This window comes from Oncorhynchus nerka, linkage group LG16 (assembly GCF_034236695.1).
Source record: "Oncorhynchus nerka isolate Pitt River linkage group LG16, Oner_Uvic_2.0, whole genome shotgun sequence".
NCBI classification, from domain to species: domain Eukaryota; kingdom Metazoa; phylum Chordata; class Actinopteri; order Salmoniformes; family Salmonidae; genus Oncorhynchus; species Oncorhynchus nerka.
This window is the reverse complement of record NC_088411.1, coordinates 28,226,192-28,243,832: the sequence shown is the minus strand read 5'-3', so window position 1 is coordinate 28,243,832 and position 17,641 is coordinate 28,226,192. Positions and strand designations below refer to the sequence as shown.

Below are 17,641 nucleotides of genomic sequence, written 5' to 3'. Positions count from 1 at the left end.
ACACATGCCAACTCTTTTCAGTCTCCAGGTCTCTGATCTCCTCCCTATAGGCTGTCTCATCGTTGTCGGTGATCAGGCCTTCCAATGTTGTGTCATTGGCAAACTTAATCATGGTGTTAATCATGGTGTTAATCATGGAGTCGTGCCTGGCCGTGCAGTATTGAGTGAACAGGGAGTACAGGAGGGGGCTGAGCACGCACCCCTGAGGGGCCCCTGTGTTGAGGATCAGTGTGGCAGACGTGTTGTTACCTACCCTTACCACCTGGGGCGGCCCATCAGGAAGTCCAGGATCGAGTTGCAGAGTTAGGTGTTTAGTCCCAGGGTCCTTAGCTTAGTGATGAGCTTTGAGGGCACTATGGTGTTGAACGCTGAGCTGTAGTCAATGAACAGCATTCTCACATAGGTGTTCCTTTTGTCCAGGTGTGAAAGGGAAGTGTGGAGTGCATGGAGATTGCATCATCTGTGGATCTGTTGGTGCAGTATTCAAATTGGAGTGGGTCTAGGGCAGCTATTCCCAAACTGAACACCCCCCAGGGTGCGCGCAATGCCGTTGGGGGTAGGCCAAATAAAAATGTGATTCACATTTTACATTTTTAAATAAAAAAATAGTTAAAAAAAAAAAAAAATTCTTCACATTTTCAAACAGTTCATTTATATTTTCCAACGGGGCTATACATTTGGGTGAGTTTTTTTTCTCGCCTGAGTAGCCTCGTTTCACTGCCAAAAATAAAATGAAGCCACCTAGTTAGTGTTCAGCGAAATAACAACACAATGTCAAATACAGGTAATTAACATCCAATCACATTAACCGTTACTCTTTTGCGGTAATTCCACAAATGTAGCCAAATGTAGCTGCTGCTCATGTTGGAATTCGTACGGATGGCGCAGAAGCCATAACAGGGAGACATAATGTAGTGGACACGCGTGTGCAAGCAGTTGTTCCCGATGCCACTTGGGTACACTGCAGCATCTTCCGAGAGGCACTTGCTGCCAAGGGAATGCCTGACAGCTTGAAAGACATTTTGGACACTACAGTGAAATTGTTAACTTTGTTAAAGCAAGGCCCCTGAACTCTCGTGTATTTTCTGCAGTATGCAATATGGGGAGCGACCATGTAACACTTTTACAACATACACAAATGCACCGGTTATCAAGGGGGAAAGTGACACATTTTTTAAAATTGAGAGACGAGCTTAAAGTTTTCTTTACTGACCATAATTTTCTCTTGTCTGACGGCTTGCATCATGACAAGTTTCTCACATGACTGGTCTATCTGGGTGATGTTTTTTCTCGCCGGAATTATCTAAATCTAGGATTACAGGGACTCTCTGCAACTATATTCAATGTGCGGGACAAAATTGAGGATATGATTAAGAAGTTGGAGCTCTTCTCTGTCTCGATTAGCAAGGACAACACACAGGTCTTTCCATCATTGTCTGGTTTGTTGTGTGCAAATAAACTCAAGCTTACGGACAATTTCAAATGTGATATAGCGAAGCACCTTAGTAAGTTGGCTATTCAATTACGCAGGTACTTTCCCGAAACGAATGACACAAACAACTGGATTTGTTATCCCTTTCGTTCCCTGCCTTCAGTCCACTTACCGATATATCTGAACAAGAGACGCTCATCGAAATTGCAACAAGCAGTTCTGTGAAGATTTTATTTAATCAGAAGCCACTTCCAGATTTCTGGATAGAGCTGTGCTCAGTGTCCTGCCTTGGCAAATTGCACTGTTAAAGACACTGATTTCCTTTGCAACCACTTACCTATGTGAGAGTGGATTCTCGGCCCTCACTAGCATTAAAACTAATACAGGCACAGACTGTGTGTGGAAAATGATTTAAGACTGAGACTCTCTCCGACACCACCCAACATTACAAAGTTATGTGCATCCTTTCAAGCACACCCTTCTCATTAACCTGTGGTGAGTTATTCACAGTTTTCGATTAACAAATAAAGTTTTATATGTAAGATGGCTAAATAAAGAGCAAAATGATTGATTATTATTATATTAATATATGTGCCCTGGTCCTATAAGAGCTCTTTGTCATTTCCCCTGAGCCGGGTTGTGACAAAAACTCACACTCGTTCTTATGTTTAATAAATGTATTGTATAGTGTGTGTCTGTGTGTGGCAGGCTTACAATGATGGCAAAAAAACTACATCTGAGAGTGTGCTGACCCTGGTGCTAGAGGGGGTACGCAACTGGAGGTTGAATGTTTGAAGGGGTATGGGACTATAAAAAATTTGGGAACCACTGGTCTAGGGTTTCTGGGATAATGGTGTTGATGTGAGCCATGACCAGCCTTTCAAAGCATTTCATGGCTACAGACGTGAGTGCTACGGGTTGGTAATAATTTAGGCAGGTAACCTTAGTGTTTTTGGCCACAGGGACTATGGTGGTCTGCTTGAAACATGTTGGTATTACAGACTCAGACAGGGAGAGGTTGAAAATGTCAGTGAAGAAACTTGCCAGTTGGTCAGCGCATGCTCGGAGTACACGTCCTGGTAATCCATCTGGCCCTGCGGCCTTGTGAATGTTGACCTGTTTGAAGGTCTTACTCACATTGGCTGCGGAGAGCGTGATCACTCAGTCGTCCGGAATAGCTGATGCTCTCATGCATGTTGAAGTGGTACTTGCCTTGAAGCGAGCATAGAAGTTATTTAGCTCGTCTGGTAGGCTTGTGTCACTGGGCAGCTCTCGGCTGTGCTTCCCTTTGTAGTTCTAATAGTTTGCAAGCCCTGCCACATCCGATGAGCGTCGGAGAAGGTGAAGTACGATTCGATCTTAGTCCTGTATTGGCGCTTTGCCTGTTTGATGGTTCGTCGTAGGGCATAGCGGGATTTCTTATAAGCTTCCAGATTAGTCCCACTCCTTGAAAGCGGCATCTCTACCCTTTAGCTCAGTGCGAATGTTGCCTATAATCCATGGCTTCTGGTTGGGGTATATACGTAGTCACTGTGTGGACGATGTCCTCGATGCACTTATTGATAAAGCCAGTGACTGATGTGGTGTACTCCTCAATGCCATCGGAAGAATCCTGGAACATATTCCAGTCTGTGCTAGCAAAGCAGTCCTGTAGTTTAGCATCTGCTTCATCTGACCACTTTTTTTATAGACTGAGTCACTGGTGCTTCCTGCTTTAATTTTTGCTTGTAAGCAGGAATCAGGAGGATAGATTAATGGCCATATTTGCCAAATGGAGGGTGAGGGAGAGCTTTGTATGGGTCTCTGTGTGTGGAGTAAAGGTGGTCTAGATTTTTTTCCCCTGTGGTTGCACATTTAACATGCTGATAGAAATTAGGTAAAACTGATTTAAGTTTCCCTACATTGAAGTCCCAGCCACTAGGAGTGCCGGCTCTGGATGAGCGTTTTCCTGTTTGCTTATGGCGGTATACAGCTCATTGAGCGCGGTTTTAGTGACAGCATCGGTCTGTGGTGGTATGTAAGACAGCTTCGAAAAATATAGATGAAAGCTCTCTAGGTAGATAGTGTGGTCTACAGCTTATCATGACATACTCTACCTCAGGCGAGAAAAACCTCAAGACTTCCTTAGATATCGTGGACCAGCTGTTCTTTACATACAGTTGAAGTCGGAAATTTACATACACCTTAGCCAAATACATTTAAACTCAGTTTTTCACAATTCCTGACATTTAATCCTAGTAAATATGCCCTGTCTTAGGTCAGTTAGGATCGCCACTTTATTTTAAGAATGTGAAATGTCAGAATAATAGTAGAGAGAATGATTTATTTCAGCTTTTATTTATTTCATCACATTCCCAGTGGGTCAGAAGTTTACATGCACTCAATTAGTATTTGATAGAATTGCCTTTAAAATGTTTAACTTGGGTCAAACGTGCCTTCCACAAGCTTCCCACAATAAGTTGGGTGAATTTTGGCCCATTCGTCCTGACAGAGCTGGTGTAACTGAGTCAGGTTTGGAGGCCTCCTTGCTCGCACACACTTTTTCAGTTCTGCCCACCAATTTTCTATGGGATTGAGGTCAGGTGTTTGTTATGGCCACTCCAATACCTTGACTTTGTTGTCCTTAAGCCATTTTGCCACAACTTTGGGAGTATGCTTGGGGTCATTGCCATTTGGAAGACCCAGTTGCGACCAAGCTTTAACTTCCTGATGGACGTCTTGAGATGTTGCTTCAATATATCCACATAATTTTCCTCCCTCATGAAGCCATCTATTTTGTGAAGTGCACCAGTCCCTGCTGCAGCAAAGCACCCCCACAACATGATGCTGCTTCACGGTTAGGATGGTGTTATTTGGCTTGCAAGCCTCCCCCTTTTTCCTCCAAACATAACGATGGTCATTATGGCCAAACAGTTCTAATTTAGTTTCATCAGACCAGAGGACATTTCTCCAAAGTACGATCTTTGTCACCATGTGCAGTTGCAAACCGTAGTCTGGCTTTTTTATGGCGGTTTTGGAGCAGTGGCTTCTTCCTTGCTTCTTCCTTCCTTTCAGGTTGTGTCAATATATGATTGATTTGGATTGATTTGCACTTTTCGCACCAAAGTACATTCATCTCTAGGAGACAGAATGCATCTCCTTTCTGAGCGGTGTGACGGCTGCGTGGTCTTATGGTGTTGATACTTGCATACTATTGTTTGTACAGATGAATGTGGTACCTTCAGGCGTTTGGAAATTGTATCAAAGATGAACCAGACATGTGGAAGTCTACAATTGTTTTTCTGAGGTCTTGGCTGATTTCTTTTGAGTTTCCCATTATGTCAAGCAAAGAGGCACTGAGTTTGAAGGTAGGCCTTGAAATACATCCACAGGTACACCTCCAATTGACTCAAATTATGTCAATTAGCCTATCAGAAGCTTCTAAAGCCATGACATTATTTTCTGGAATTTTCCAAGCTGTTTAAAGGCACAGTCAAATTAGTGTATGTTAACTTCTGACCCACTGGAATTGTGATACAGTGAATTATAAGTGAAATAATCTGTCTGTAAACAATTGTTGGAAAAATTACTTGTGTCATGCTCAAAGTACATGTCCTAAACGACTTGCCAAAACTATAGTTTGTTAACAAGAAATTTGTGAAATGGTTGAAAAAACTAGTTTTAATGACTCCAACATAAGTGTATGTAAACTTCTGACTTCCACTGTATATGCATAGGCCCCCACCCGGTGTCTTACCAGAGGTTGCTGTTCTGTCCTGCCGATGGAGTGTATAACCCGCCAGCTGTATGTTCTTAATGTCGTCGTTCAGCCTTGACTTGCTGAAACATAAGATATTACAGTTTTTAATGTACCGTTGGTAAGATATATGTGCTTTCAGCTCGTCCCATTTATTTTCCAGTGATTGAACATTAGCTAGCTGGACAGAAGGCAAGGGCAGATTAGCCACTCGTCACCTGATTCTCACAAGGCACCCTGATCTTTTTCCACAAAATCTCAGTTTCCTTCTCCAGCGAGTCACGGGGATCGGGGCATGGTCGGGTGTCTGTAGTAGTATATCCCTCCCATCCAACTCATTGAAGAAGAACTCTTTGTCCAGTTTGAGGTGAGCAATCGCAGTTCTGATGTCCAGAAGCTCTTTTCAGTCATAAGAGATGGTAGCAGCAACATTATGTAAAAATCAAGATACGAACAACGCGAAAAAACAAACAATATAGCATGGTTGGTTAAGAGCCGGAAAGACGGCAGACCTCCCCTCCGGCGCCATCGTAATACTCTAAAATGTGCAGTTTTGTCACACAACACAATGCTACAGATGTCTCAAGATTTAGGGAGCGTGCAATTGGCATGCTGACTGCAGGAATGTCCTTCAGAGCTGTTGCCAGAGAATTTCATTTCTCTACCATAAGCCACCTCCAACATCGTTTTAGAGAATTTGGCAGTACGTCTAACCTGCTTCACATCTGCAGACCATGTGTAACCACACCAGCCCAGGACCTCCACATCTGGTTTCTTCATCTGAGGGATTGTCTGAGACCAGCCACCCAGACAGCTGATGAAACTGTGGGTTTGCACAACCGAAGAATTTCTGCACAAACTGTCAGAAACCGTCTCAGGGAAGCTGATCTGCGTGCTTGTTGTCCTCACCAGGGTTTTGACCTGACTGCAGTTTGGCATCGTAACCGACTTCAGTGGGCAAATGCTCACCTTCGATGGCCACTGGCATGCTGGAGAAGTGTGCTTTTCACAGATTAATCCCGGTTTCAACTGTATCGGGCAGATGGCTGACAGCGTGTATGGTAATGTGTGTGGCAGTGGGGTTATAAGTTATGGACAAAGAACAATGGCATTTTATCGATGGCAATATGAATGCACAGGGATACCATGACGAGATCCTGAGGCCCATTGTCGTGCCATTCCTCCGCCGCCATCATCTCATGTTTCAACATGATAATGCACTGCCCCATGTTGCAAGGATCTGTACACAATTCCTGGAAGCTGAAAATGTCCCAGTTCTCACCAGACCTGGATACATCTAGCATGTTTGCGATGCTCTGTATTAACGTGTATGACAGCGTGTTCCAGTTCCCACCAATATCCAGCAGACATAAATCAATCAATCAATCAATCAACCAAATGTATTTCTAAAGCCCTTCTTACATCAGCTGATGTTACAAAGTGTTGAATGGAAACCCAGCCTAAAACCCCAAACAGCAAGCAATGCAGGTGTAGAATCACAGTGGATTGGAAAAACTCCCTTGAAAGGCAGGAACCTAGGAAGAAAGCTAGGGAGGAACCAGCCTATGAGGGGTGGCCAGTCCTCTTCTGGCTGTGCCGGATGGAGATTATAATAGAACATGGCCAAGATGTTCAAATGTTCATAGATGACCAGCAGGGTCCAATAAAATTAATCACAGTGGTTGTAGAGGGTGCAACAGGTCAGGACCTCAGGAGTAAATGTCAGTTGGCTTTTCATAACTGATCATTCAGAGTATCTCTACCATTCTTGCTGAGGTATGGGACAACATTCCACAGGCCAGAATAAACAGCTTGATCAACTTTTTGCCAAGGACATGTGTCGCGCTGCATGAGGCAAATGGAGGTCACACCAGATACTGACCGGTTTTCTGATCCACACCCCAAATATTTTTTTTATGGTATATGAGATGACCAAAAGTATGTGGACACCTACTTGTCGAACATCTCATTCCAAAATAATGGGCATTAATATGGAGTTGGTCTCCTCTTTGCTGCTATAACAGCCTCCACTCTTCTGGGAAGGCTTTCCACTAGATGTTAGAACATTGCTTTGGAGACTTGGTTCCATTCAGCCACGAGCATTAGTGAGGTCGGGCACTGATGTTGGGTGATTAGGCGTGACTCGTAGTCGGTGTTCCAATTCATCCCATAGGTGTTCGATGGGGTTGAGTCAGGGAAAACCATTTCTGTATGAACCTGTATGAACCTCCCTTTGGTCCTTCCCCAAACTGTTTCCACTAAGTTGGAAGCACAGAATTGTCTAGAATGTCATTGTATGCTGTAGTTTTAAGATTTACCAACACTGGAACTAAGGGGCCTAGCCTGGACCATGAAAAACAGCCCCAGACCATTATTTATCCTCCACCAAACTTTACAGTTGGTACTATGCATTGGGGCAACCCAGATTCATCCGTTGGACTGCCAGATGGTGAAGCGTGATTCATCACTCCAGAAAACATGTTTCCTCTACTCTAGAGTCCAATGGCTTTACACCACTCCATCCGATGCTTGGCATTGTGCATGGTGATCTTAGGCTTGTGTGCGGCTGCTCGGCCATGGAAGCCCATTTCATGAAGCTCCCGACGAACAGTTTTTGTCCTGACGTTCCTTCCAGAGGCAGTTTGGAACTCAGGGGTGAGTGTTTCAACCAAGGACACTTGATTTTACGTGCTACGCAAATCAGCACTCGGTGGTCCCATTCTGTGAGCTTGTGTGGCCTACCACTTCGCGGCCTACCAGGCGGCACCCTATGACGGTGCCACATTGAAAGTCACTGAGCTCTTCAGCAAGGCCATTCTGCTGCCAATGTTTGTCTATGGAGATTTCATGGCTGTGTGCAAGATTTTATACATCTGTCAGCAGCAGGTGTGGCTGAAATAGCAGAATCCACTCATTTGAAGGGGTGTCCACATACTTTTGTATATATAGTGTATCTGTGACCAACAGATGCATATCTGTATTCCCAGTCATGTGAAATCCATAGATTAGGGCCTTTATTTAAATTGACTTGATTTCCATATATGAACTGTAACTCAGTAAAATCTTTAAAATTGTTGCATGTTGCGATTATATTTTTGTTCTGTGTAGTTATTAGTAAGAAATTTTAAAAAATTATCGCAACATGCAACAATCAAGATAGTTCGACAAGCTAGCTCCTCTATTTTAGCTGGCATGCCTGCTGGGTTGCTAGATTTTAGAAAAGCTAAATGTACTGAATAAGACTCACATTCCTTTCAATCGTTTAGCAGAGAAGCATATTTAGTTTCTTTAAAAAAGAGCCACACAGTGTTTAATAGTCACATGTACAGGGTTGCAGGTGTGATTGCAGGGTACAGTGAAAATCATATGGTGAAAAGTTGACCGCTCAAGAGGTATGCTCAGATATTAATTACGTGTAATGATTATGGCTATAGATTGCAGGAAAAAGCTGTTTCAGGTGTTTGAAACATGTGAAATTCTCCAACTTACAGATGGGGGGCCTAACCCATTCAGGTCACCCCCTAGCGATCCTCACATACTTTGTGCCCCCTCAGATTTTTAGGGTGCATGACGACACTGTTTCTATTCATTTAATTTCTATGGTCCTGACACACACAAAGCAACTTCTTGAACAGCAGTTGGAATCCAGTCTTGTTGGTTCTTAACTTTCTTGTTAATTTTCTGTAGACGAGTAATACTGAACTCTTTCTCGCTGTGTGTTTGTCTTTGTCTCTCTGCCTCTGTCCTATTCTCTCTCTCTCTCCCCATCTCTCTCTAGATGTGGCCATAGGAGCACCCAAAGAAGATGACTACGGTGGAGCAGTCTATATTTACCATGGCGATGCCGCAGGAATCGTCAACAAATATTCTATGGTAAAGACACTTTCAATGGTTAGACACAACAAGTAGTCAGCACAGGTCTTGGGTAGATAATATGCCACCATCATAGGCTCTTTTGGAGGAAGAGATACTAGAAAGTCAAGAGACAATTCATCTTAAACCAATTGAGACATTATGTCCCCTGTGTTTAAGACCAACAACATAAAATATCATCTTCATCTGTTTTTAATTTCTAGTTTAGTCCACACACACACACGTTTGTTTTACAAACAGTTGATTCCAATTCACAATCCTATTTTCCCTAACCCTTAACCTAACCTTTAACCACTAACCCTAATATTAACGCTAAACCACTAACCCTAATCCAAACCCTAAACCACTAACCGTAATCCTAACCCTAACTCTTAAACCTAACCCCTAAACCTAAAATAGTATTTCCTCTTGTGGGGACCGGCAAAATGTTCTTAATATTCCTTGTTTTACTATCCTTGTGAGGACTTCTGGTCCCCACAAGGATAATGAAACCAAACACACACACACACACACTGCATTGTGTTAGCAACAAGGATAACATCACAGCTCCATCTGTGTTGACACAGCAGCACTATTACTCTCTGTCTGCATCTCAAATGACACCCTATTCCCTATAGTACAATGTTTTTGACCAGAGCCCTATGTGCACTAAATAGGGAATAGGGTTCCATTTCGGAAGCATCCTCTGACTAACGTGTCATAAAGACCCAGGTGGTAATGTTATCCTGGGAAGAGATTTTCCACTCATCTAATACGAACACACACATACACACACACAGGAGTGTGTTTTCAATAGCTTGGAAGCCAGACCAAAAGATCCCCACAATGGATATTAGCCCCATGAAACAATATTATAGAGTGTGAGTCCCAAATGGCACCCATATATAGTGCACTACTTTTGACCAGAGCCAATAGGTCCCAGGTCAAAAGTAGTGCACTGCATAGGGTCCCATTTGAAACAGTCACAGTAGTTCATCATTTCTATTTACTGAGATACAGGATGAGGGGAAATGTAAAAGTCCACTTCCCTCTCAAACCGTAGCCTTGCTCAGTGTTGTTGGTAGATTAAAGCTCAGACAGTGGTCTGTTATGGTAGCAGTAACAGACACAGTTGTCTGTTATGGTAGCAGTAACAGACACAGTGGTCTGTTTTAGTAGAGGTAGCAAAAACATGCTTGACTGTTGTGAGACAATGTGATGCTGATCCCTCCTGCTACAGTAATGTGTTCGCTAATGTTAATCTGTCAGATCAGTCTGTGTGTGTGTGTGTACTTGTGTGTGTGTACTTGTGTGTGCGTGTGTGTGTGTGTGTGTGTGTGTGTATTCTCACGTTTATATAATTCATTGCAGAGGCTGTCTGGACGGAGTGTAAACCCCGCCTTCCAGATGTTCGGCCAATCAATATCTGGCAATGTGGACATGGACGGCAATGGATATCTAGGTACTGTCACAATATACAGTACATAGAATGAAGAATTGGCGTGCTCAACTGAAAAGTTTGTAGTAAGAAAAACTCTTTGGGTGCCAGATTCAAAAGGGATACACTGTTTAAAAAAAAACAATGAATATTCTTAAAGATTAACTTAAATAATATTTCAGTGAGTGCAGGTTTTTCCTTTGTACAGTACAAAACAGATGATACAACGTAGCCAACACTAGGTTCAGGGTTAATGATGTACGTAGGGGCTACAGCTCTACTAGCCAACACTAGGTTCAGAAGTTAAGTTCTTGATGCACCCATCCCGTTAGCGGGATCATTTTCGTCAACCGCTGAATTGCAGAGCGCCAAATTAAAATTAAATTACTACAATATTTAATTCATGAAATCACAAGTGCAATATAGCAATCCACCTGGCGTGTCAGGTGATCCAGGTAATCCACCTGGTGTGTCAAATTTTTAAAAAGCTTTTCGGCGAAAGCATACCACGAGTTTATGTAAGGACATCTCTCTCAGCAGACAAAACATTACAAACAGCTAGCAGCCAAGTAGATTGGTCACGAAAGTCAGAAAAGCAATAAAATGAATCGCTTACCTTTGATGATCTTTGGATGTTTGCACTCACGAGACTCCCAGTTACACAATAAATGTTCATTTTGTTCCATAAAGATGATTTGTATATCCAAAATACCTCCATTTGGTTGGCGCGTTATGTTCAGAAATCCACAGGCTCGAGCGGTCACGACCGGGCAGATGAAAATTTGGAATAGTATCCGTAAAGTTCGTAGAAACATGTCAAACGTTTTTTATATAAATCCTCAGGTTGTTTTTACAATGTATAATCAATAATATTTCAACCGGACTGTAGCTTCTTCAATAGGAGAGAGAGAGAAAATATCTGCTCCAAAATGTTGCGCATGCAAAACGCTGCTGGCACCCAGCCATCCAATGACGCAATGTGATCTTTCTCGCTCATTTTTCTAAATAAAAGCCTGAAACCCTGTCTAAAGACTGTTCACACCATGTGGAAGCCACAGGGAATCTGGTTGATATCCCTTTAAATGGAGTGATGGCAGGCAATGGAACAGAGAGCTTTCAGGAAAAACAGCACTTCCAGGTTGGATTTTCCTCAGGTTTTCGCCTGCAATATCAGTTCTGTTATACTCACAGACAATATTTTGACAGTTTTGGAAACTTTAGAGTGTTGTTTATCCTAATCTGATTATATGCATATTTTAGATTCTGGGCCTGAGAAATAGGCAGTTTCATTTGGGTACGTTTTTCATCCAAACATCCAAATACTGCCCCCTACACTCAACAGGTTAATGCTGTATGTAGGGCCTACAGCTCCACTAGGTTCAGGGTTAATGATGTACGTAGGGCCTATAGCTCCACTAGCCAACACTAGGTTCAGGGTTAATGATGTACGTAGGGCCTACAGCTCCACTAGCCAAAACTAGTTCCAGGGTTAATGATGTACGTAGGGCCTACAGCTCCACTAGCCAACACTAGGTTCAGGGTTAATGATGTAAGTAGGGCCTACAGCTCCACTAGGTTCAGGGTTAATGATGTATGTAGGGCCTACAGCTCCACTAGCCAACACTAGGTTCAGGGTTAATGATGTACGTAGGGCCTACAGCTCCACTAGGTTCAGGGTTAATGATGTACGTAGGGCCTATAGCTCCACTAGCCAACACTAGGTTCAGGGTTAGTGATGTACGTAGGGCCTACAGCTCCACTAGGTTCAGGGTTAATGATGTATGTAGGGCCTACATCTCCACTAGGTTCAGGGTTAATGATGTACGTAGGGCCTACAGCTCCACTAGGTTCAGGGTTAATGATGTACGTAGGGCCTACAGCTCCACTAGGTTCAGGGTTAATGATATACGTAGGGCCTACAGCTCTACTAGGTTCAGGGTTAATGATGTATGTAGGGCCTATAGCTCCACTAGCCAACACTAGTTTCAGGGTTAATGATGTACGTAGGGCCTACAGCTCTACTAGGTTCAGGGTTAATGATGTACGTAGGGCCTACAGCTCTACTAGGTTCAGGGTTAATGATGTACGTAGGGCCTATAGCTCCACTAGCCAACACTAGTTTCAGGGTTAATGATGTACGTAGGGCCTACAGCTCCACTAGCCAACACTAGGTTCAGGGTTAATGATGTACGTAGGGCCTACAGCTCTACTAGGTTCAGGGTTAATGAAACACTTGGAGCCTACAGCTCAACTTCATGTCGTTATTGTAAAAGAGAATGTGTTCTCAATATCCTACCTGGTGAGATTTAGGTTAAACAAATAAATCAAACGAGCTCGGATCAAATCAGCAGACAAAGTAGTCTGTCTGACTCTGAGTGGTCCCTGGTCAGTCAGTTAGACTACCGTCTGTCTGACTGAGTGGTCCCTGGTCATTCGGCTAGATTCCTGTCTGTCTGACTCTGTGTGGACACTGGTTAGCCATTTAGACTCCTGTCTGTCTGACTCTGAGTGGTCCCTGGTCAGTCAGTTAGACTACCGTCTGTCTGACTGAGTGGTCCCTGGTCAGTCAGTTAGACTCCTGTCTGTCTGACTCTGAGTGGTCCCTGGTCAGTCAGTTAGACTACCGTCTGTCTGACTGAGTGGTTCCTGGTCATTCGGCTAGATTCCTGTCTGTCTGACTCCGAGTGGTCCCTGGTCAGTCGGTCAGACTCGTGATGCTGAGGCATGTTGTTTACTGCATTCCACATCACCAGGGGACATTCGGAACTAGAACAGTAAACAACAAGTATGAGGACTCCATTGTTAAAGTGCAACTGAAGGCAATAAACTTAATTGGTTGAAAACAGCCCATGTGGCATCGATATTAATCAGAATAATTTATTCTAGTGTCAAAATTGACTACAATGTGTAAATAGAATAAATTTGGTCATAGTCAGTCTCATTCAAAACTGAGATGTGCAAGATAATTAGGAAAAAATGGTGGATCACGGAATGGGTACTGTGTAGTAGGTTTCCTTGGTTTGGGTTTATTTCAAGCCTGCCCACAGCTAGAAAGCACCCAAGTAATCATCCATTTGGAGCGCAGCTGCACACAACCCGATTGTAATGCCCGTGAACAATTTGGTTTGACATTCGATATCCCTATCGGGCTAGTTAGGGACCATCATAAATTACACAATTTACATGGGACAATATTTACAATTGTCAATAGCTAAACATTTCAATGACTTAAAAATCTCAAATCACCTATAAATTGTAGAAATTAATATACAAATATTGCAATCATTTAATGAGACAACTAAAAGGTGTGTAACATGGAAATATTGTCCCATTTACATTGTGTAATGTATTGACAGTCCCTAACTGGCCCCGGAGATAGTCTATTCAAAGACAAACTAATTTTGCCACGGTCGCTCACCAGCCGGCTGAAGCTAATTGGCGAAAGAAGTTTGCTAGCCCTAGCTAGCCAAGGCGACATTAAGATACAAAACCTGGTTAGACTGTTTCAAGTTATCTAGATGGGTGAGTGACTGTAACTGTGTACTGTTTTGGCAGAGTGAATGTACAAACGCTTGCCACGTGAGATATCACACACGCGAGAGACACCCACATTAAACAACATCCCCAATACTCGCATTTGGCTTCAGTCATGGTTGCTGCATATATTAATAAGCAAGCTAAAATAACGGCCAAATCAGTAAGTTCAGCCCCCTTTTAATGATAAACTGTGTGTATTGTGCCGTATATTCAAAGAAGGATAAATCTGCACTAACTTAGGTTTCGCTCATTGGTTGTTCTTTCATTACAGACATTACCATTGGTGCTTTTATGGCTGATAGTGTGGTGTTATTGAGGTGAGTGGTTGTATTGTTGAAGTTGGAATGTAATATATTTTGGTGTTACTTGAATAGTGGCTTTGTTTCACTGTCAATACCAGCATACCACTTTGAATGTGTGCACAATACATTGTTTTATTCTAAGAGTTAACCTATGCTTCTGTGGATATTGGAAAAGAGCAGTATACACGCATACAGTGGAACAGAGTATGTTTTTCATCACAGAAAGACATTAATGCCAAGCTGTGTCCACTGCAGTACCATGTTCAACATGTTGTATTGGTTGTAGGTCCATTGACACCATGTTGTGTTGTAGTAGTTGTAGGTCCATTGACACCATGTTGTATTGTATTCATTGTAGGTCCATTGACACCATGTTGTATTGTATTCATTGTAGGTCTATTGACACCATGTTGTATTGTATTCATTGTAGGTCCATTGACACCATGTTGTATTGTATTCATTGTAGGTCTATTGACACCATGTTGTATTGTATTCATTGTAGGTCCATTGACACCATGTTGTATTGTATTCATTGTAGGTCTATTGACACCATGTTGTATTGTATTCATTGTAGGTCTATTGACACCATGTTGTGTTGTATTCATTGTAGGTCTATTGACACCATGTTGTGTTGTAGTGGTTGTAGGTCTATTGACACCATGTTGTATTGTATTCATTGTAGGTCTATTGACACCATGTTGTATTGTATTCATTGTAGGTCTATTGACACCATGTTGTATTGTATTCATTGTAGGTCTATTGACACCATGTTGTATTGCATTGGTTGTAGGTCCATTGACACCATGTTGTATTTTAATAGGTGTGGGTCCATTGACACCATGTTGTATTGACACCATGTTGTATTTTAATAGTTGTAGGTCCATTGACACCATGATGTATTTTAATAGGTGTGGGTCCATTGACACCATGTTGTATTGACACCATGTTGTATTTTAATAGTTGTAGGTCCATTGACACCATGTTGTATTTTAATAGGTGTGGATCCATTGACACCATGTTGTATTGACACCATGTTGTATTTTAATAGTTGTAGGTCCATTGACACCATGTTGTATTTTAAAAGTTGTAGGTCCATTGACACCATGTTGTATTTTAAAAGTTGTAGGTCCATTGACACCATGTTGTATTGACACCATGTTGTATTTTAATAGTTGTAGGTCCATTGACACCATGTTGTATTTTAATAGTTGTAGGTCCATTGACACCATGATGTATTGTATTCATTGTAGGTCTATTGACACCATGTTGTATTTTAATAGTTGTAGGTCCATTGACACCATGATGTATTTTAATAGGTGTGGATCCATTGACACCATGTTGTATTGACACCATGTTGTATTTTAATAGATGTAGGTCTATTGACCATGTTGTATTTTAATAGTTGTAGGTCCATTGACACCATGTTGTATTTTAATAGTTGTAGGTCCATTGACACCATGATGTATTTTAATAGGTGTGGATCCATTGACACCATGTTGTATTGACACCATGTTGTATTTTAATAGTTGTAGGTCCATTGACACCATGTTGTATTTTAATAGTTGTAGGTCCATTGACACCATGTTGTATTTTAATAGTTGTAGGTCCATTGACACCATGTTGTATTGTATTCATTGTAGGTCTATTGACACCATGTTGTATTTTAATAGTTGTAGGTCCATTGACACCATGTTGTGTTTTAATAGGTGTGGATCCATTGACACCATGTTGTATTGACACCATGTTGTATTTTAATAGTTGTAGGTCCATTGACACCATGTTGTATTGTATTCATTGTAGGTCTATTGACACCATGTTGTATTTTAATAGTTGTAGGTCCATTGACACCATGATGTATTTTAATAGGTGTGGATCCATTGACACCATGTTGTATTGACACCATGTGGTATTTTAATAGTTGTAGGTCCATTGACACCATGTTGTATTTTAATAGTTGTAGGTCCATTGACACCATGTTGTATTGACACCATGTGGTATTTTAATAGTTGTAGGTCCATTGACACCATGTTGTATTGACACCATGTTGTATTGTATTGGTTGTAGGTCCATTGACACCATGTTGTATTGTACTGGTTGTAGGTCCATTGACACCACGTTGTGTTTTGTCTCTAGGTCCCGACCGGTGATCACTGTGGACGTGTCCATCTACCTACCTGTCTCCATCAACATCTCTGTTCCTCAGTGTCACGAGGGACCACAGCACCTCAACTGTTTCAACGCTACAGTCTGCCTGCTCTTCAGAGGAAAACACCTGCCTGGACAGATAGGTGAGCACACCTACAGCATAACTACAGCAGACACACAAAATAATGTACAGCGCACTTAAGTTGATAGAGTGGTATGTTTGAAATGGGACCCCTCATGCCTTGTTTTAGTAGTTAGAACAAGTAGACTATATTGTAGTGGATTATTCAGAGCGATTTGTGAATGTGCCACTGAATTGTGTCATTCCATGATGTAGCCTTTGGCCAATGGATTCTGCCTATGGTTGTGGTTCTCCTTCAGTCTACTAACAACAGCTGGTGCACGAAATCTAAGGAAGTCTCTACATTTTGCTCGCTTGAAGTAGAGTATATTATGATCAATTGCAGGCCACACTACTTGCCTAGAGAGTTCTCAGCTATACTTTTCATGGCTGTTTATTTACCACCACAGACAGATGCCGGTACTAAGACTGCCCTGAGCCAGCTGTATAAGGAAATAAGCAAACAAGAAACCACTCACCCAGAGGCGGCGCTCCTAGTGGCCGGAGACTTTAATGCAGGGAAACTTAAATCGGTTCTACCAAATCTCTATCAACATATTAGATGTGCAACCAGAGGGGGAAAAATTCTAGATCACCTGTACTCCACACACAGAGATGCGTACAGAGCTCTCCCTCGCCCTCCATTTGGTAAATCCGACTACAACGCTATCCTCCTGATTCCTGCTTACAAGCAAAAATTAAAGCAGGAAGGACCAGTGACTCGGTCTATAAAAAAATGGTCAGATGAAGCAGATGCTAAATTACAGGACTGTTTTGCTATCACAGACTGGAACATGTTCCGGGATTGTTCCCGATGACATTGAGGAATACACCACATCAGTCACTGGCTTTATCCATGAGTGCATTGAGGAAGTCGTCCCCACATTGACTGTACGTACATACCCCAACCAGAAGCCATGGATTAAAGGCAACATTAGCACTGAGCTAAAGGGTAGAGCTGCCGCTTTCAAGGTGCGGGACACTAACCCGGAAGCTTACAAGAAATCCCGCTATGCCCTGCGACGAACCATCAAACAGGCAAAGCATCAATACAGGGCTAAGATTGAATCATACTACA

At 42.3% G+C, this 17,641-nt stretch overlaps 1 protein-coding gene across 1 annotated transcript in view; it reads left to right on the top strand.

Annotated features, from left to right (window-relative positions):
- The window catches only part of itga9 (integrin, alpha 9), a 163,867-nt gene that overhangs the window by 42,453 nt on the left and 103,773 nt on the right, over window positions 1-17,641 (top strand). The window contains exons 11-14 of the mRNA XM_029685347.2: window positions 8,947-9,041; window positions 10,392-10,482; window positions 14,267-14,312; window positions 16,431-16,585. Coding sequence (XP_029541207.1) covers window positions 8,947-9,041; window positions 10,392-10,482; window positions 14,267-14,312; window positions 16,431-16,585 — 387 coding nt within the window. The remainder of the gene's footprint in view (window positions 1-8,946; window positions 9,042-10,391; window positions 10,483-14,266; window positions 14,313-16,430; window positions 16,586-17,641) is intronic.